Below are 4,112 nucleotides of genomic sequence, written 5' to 3' on the forward strand. Positions count from 1 at the left end.
ACTGCCTGGAGTAGACAAATGATCTATTGTAACCACTTCCTCAATTCTCAATGCGTAGTTGGTCATTATTTGATTTTTGCAGTAATGTGTTAAGTCTAAAACATATTGAAAACAAGTTTTCCGCATTGTTTTCATTATGTTGGATTGGTTTCTCACATTATGTAATAAAGCGAATGTTGCTAAAGTGCCGCTACATTTAGGGCGAGCCATTTTGGCTCCCGACGAGTATGCTTGTATGTATGTTACGTTTCTGTTACATGTAGGACTTGCGTGAACATCAAAGTGGTCGTAGTTGAAAAGATAACCTAATGTGTAAATGTTCATTTTTTTGTTACCTAATTTTGTATATTGTCTAATGATGTCTTTGAGATCTATTTCCTCGTTATTATCTCTAGTTTTTAATAGTATTATGTCGCCTTGGGATGATAAAATTGTGTATTTGAATCGGTGTATTTGAATTATATCAATGTGACGGTTGTTAATATTAATTATTTTGTGCATAAATTGTTCAGCTATTTGGTGTTGTAATCTTAGACCGTGGAGGCAAACATAAAATCGTAAAAATGCCAAACCGCACTCGCCTCTCAAATTGGTGAAATATATTTGGCCACTCACGCAGGCTGCGTACGTCACAAAATCTTCCTGAAATACTGTGTAAGTTTTGTCTACTGCGTGTTTAACATTTTGAATTCCGGCTTTTACAGTTTTGCAATTTTGTGTCATTTTTGTACTAGCTTGTACTAATAATTTCATACAAATTTGAGACGCGCAAAGAAATAATTTGTTTTCGTTAACTCTTTCGCGGAAGAATGCGCTATCGTTGTCTACTTAAAATACTGCATATATAGGATTGTTGTCGACAAAAGCCACGACTGTTTCAAAAAATTCTTTATTTCGCAAAATTGTGTCGTCATTGTATATCCCAGAGGGTTCTTTCATTCGTGGGAATATATGTCTCTTTAGGTAATATGTAGTTAATTTTACGTTTTTACATCTCCAAATTTTGTTTGGCATTACAATTATTCTTGCCCCAACGCGACATTTGAAAGGAGCAATTGTTCTACAGCTTATAAGAATCGAGTCAATATCGTTATCAACGTGTATGTCAGGTTCTTCTATCGAACATTGTTCTGGTTTTAATAGTTCTCTTATAAAAAAGTTTGTGTCATCATAATCATTTTGGCGTCGAGCCATTTTTTAATTTTATAAAATAAATTTACGAAAAAACACAAAAATTAAAGAAACTAAAAATATATTAAATATAATAAACGCCGTAAAATAAACAATTAAAATTATGGATATAAAAAGAAAAAGTACACAGAGTAAAAAAAATAACAAAATTATAATATATGTAACTTGTAAGAGCTAAATTAAGAAGAGAAAGTACACACAGTAAAAAAAGTAACGAATTTATAATATACGTAAGTTGTAAGGGCTAAATTAAGAAGAGAAAATGAACACAGTAAAGAAAGTAACGAATTTATAATATACGTAAGTTGTAAGGGCTAAATTAAGAAGAAAAAATGCACACATTAAAGAAAGTAACGAATCAAGAGGCACGGTAGTGCCTCGCGCCAAGTATAGGCGCAGCGAAGCACTATCGTGCCTCTATTACTCGAGACGACGTTTTGAGAAATCCGTAGATTACCGGATCTCAATAACGGCTCAACCAATCGCTTTCTTAATAGACATATTGTATAGATTATGATCGACTTATATAATAAAAGTCTTTTTATTATTTCGCTGCGTGGTCTATAAATAAAGATATCGCGATGTTAATTTTGGTTACAAGTATAAAATTATTAAGATACTCCGTCGTCATTTTTACGTCTCGAAAAATGTCCCTTTCGTTTTCGCGTCGCTAGATGGTGCGGATTGATTTATCGATTATCGACTCTGTTGATTGACGTGTGAGTTTGACGTGTGAGGTTAGTGATCCGCAGTGATCCGTTAATTAAGGTAAGTGTGACTAATATTATTTAAATGTTATTTATAGTATATATATTATATCAAATATAATTTAAATGTTATTATTAATAATCTTATATTTCAGAGATGGCTGAATCATCAAGAGATGACAAGATATATAGCGACAGTTAGCGACAAAAAGCTCTTAGAAAAATGTCAGGAGTGTTTGAAAGTAAAAAAGAGCTGCTAAAGAAACACAGGCTGCTAAAGCAAATAAAAATGCCACAATACTATTAGAAGAACTTGATATGGAAAAGACAAGAGAGGAATCGAAAAAGGCGGCTGCTGCGCGAAGACGAGAGAGAAAGAAAAAGAAAAAACTTGAGAAGAAGGAAGAAAAACGTAAACTTCATGAGGAGTACAAGAAAAATAAAACCACTTTTGAGGATAAGGAAGAAAACGGAAAAAAATCAGATGAGTTCGGAGGATGTCCAGTCTTTGAATTGGATAAAGATTATGAAGACTATAACAGATGATCCTGAAGGATTCTTTGATAGCGGAGGATGGACGTTTTTAGATCCAGAAAGTGATACTGAAAATGAAGAAGTTGATGATGAAGAAGAGGAAGAGGATGATGCATATGAGGTTTGATATTTAACCAAATAAAACTGTTAAAAAATGTAAAATTTATAAACATATATTTTATTTGTTAATAGCCATCTGATTTCGAAACTGAAGAAGAATCTGACGATGATTCTGAATATTCTGAAACTTCTGACAGTGAAGGTACTTTATCGCCAACAACTTATTTTTATGTTAATTTATTATGTATCTTCCCTATATTTCTTTATATTATTTTAACAGAAGAGTTAGGCATTTCCGAAGAATCGGGAAAAGATTGGTCAGATTTAGAAAGAGAAGCGGCTGAGGAAGACAAAGAAAGAGGAGATGAACGTTATCGTGACGATTATAGTTCTAGTAAAAAAGTAGATGTATATAGGCTGGTTCTGGACCAATTTGTGTTAGTGTGTCCGTGTGACCTAGGGCGAGGGGTAATGACGTCACGCGGGGAGAAGTGTTTTTCCAGGAATCGCCCCTTTGTCTGCGATTCTCGGAACAGATTGTTTATACATATAACAATAACATAAAAGTTATGAAATTTGATATTTTAATTACGTAATTTGATATTTTTTAAAATAGATAAGTGCGTTATCTCGCCGCGGTATTTTCCTGCGGCATCGCGAATTTCAAAGGGTTGGAATTTTTTTCAAATGGGGAAGGGGGGGGGTGTCTTATTTTTTACAGAGGGTAGGGGGGGTGTTGGGGGTGATCACGCGAGTCTTACAATTAGTCATGGCGTCGGCGGCGAGCGGCGGGGCGGCGGAGCGGCGGTGGATCGCAAAGGATCGCGCGCCCATCGTTCCCTCTCGCTCGCACCCGTTTGCGCCGCCTATCGTTCCCTCTCGCTCGCTCTCGTTCACGCGTTCGTCACCATCGACTACGACTCGTTCGCACCCGTTCGCGCCGCCTATTGTTTATCAACAATTCTTTTACACGCTTATACGATTCGAATGCGGGTGACGCTGCACGTACACCCCCGGCTAATCGCTCCTCCTTATCTTATTTCTCTTTCACCCAGATACGTATGTTGCATACGAACGGGGCGGGACTCACGCCTCACAATTATAATAAAATGAAGGATGGAATAGAAGCGATTAAAAAAATGATACGTGTCGATTACAAAAGTATATATTTATTATATGAATATGCGTTACAATATATTACACATTTTTTTATACATTTATTACAAGCGCAAGTAGTTCGCAATCTACAATTTGTTGTTCGTCGAAGGAATCGCTGCTGCGTATAGCGCTCACCGCCTCGGTTCAATTTCTCGATGCGGAAGCGATTTTGCAAAATCGCTCGTATTTGTCGTCGATCTTCGGTAAGACTTTGTTAAGTACGTTGAACGTCAAAGAGACGCAATAATCGAAATCCAGCATTCGCGTGAACGTAGCTTCGGTCATGGCCATACGTGTGTCGACCGATTCGAGTCGTACAAGTTTCATTTCGTTCATGCGGCAAATTCGTACTGTGAGCGAACCTATGTTCGCAACGTCGTACGGTTGCTTCGGTCGATCGCGAAGCATATTCAGAATTGTCCATCGATGCTCGCACAGTTCCTTCCAAGTGTCGAGCGACAT

General features: G+C 36.8%; 1 protein-coding gene across 1 annotated transcript; it reads left to right on the top strand.

Annotated features, from left to right (window-relative positions):
- Positions 1–2,319: 2,319 nt before the first annotated feature.
- LOC139109839 (FACT complex subunit spt16-like) lies at positions 2,320–2,964 on the top strand. Its single transcript, XM_070669225.1, has 4 exons — positions 2,320–2,553; positions 2,625–2,694; positions 2,773–2,894; positions 2,953–2,964. The coding sequence occupies exons 1-4, from the start codon at positions 2,320–2,322 to the stop codon at positions 2,962–2,964; spliced, it is 438 nt and encodes a 145-aa protein (XP_070525326.1).
- The last annotated feature ends 1,148 nt before the right edge of the window (positions 2,965–4,112 follow it).

This window comes from Cardiocondyla obscurior, linkage group LG02, assembly GCF_019399895.1.
Source record: "Cardiocondyla obscurior isolate alpha-2009 linkage group LG02, Cobs3.1, whole genome shotgun sequence".
Classification (NCBI taxonomy): Eukaryota; Metazoa; Arthropoda; class Insecta; order Hymenoptera; family Formicidae; genus Cardiocondyla; species Cardiocondyla obscurior.

Bases quoted from the DNA above. Each gene is read 5' to 3' on its own strand.
- LOC139109839 (XM_070669225.1), top strand. From the start codon at position 2,320: ATGAGGAGTACAAGAAAAATAAAACCACTTTTGAGGATAAGGAAGAAA. The intron at 2,554-2,624 runs GTTTGATATTTA...ATTTGTTAATAG, and splicing joins AAGAGGATGATGCATATGAG to CCATCTGATTTCGAAACTGA. The intron at 2,695-2,772 runs GTACTTTATCGC...TTATTTTAACAG, and splicing joins TGAAACTTCTGACAGTGAAG to AAGAGTTAGGCATTTCCGAA.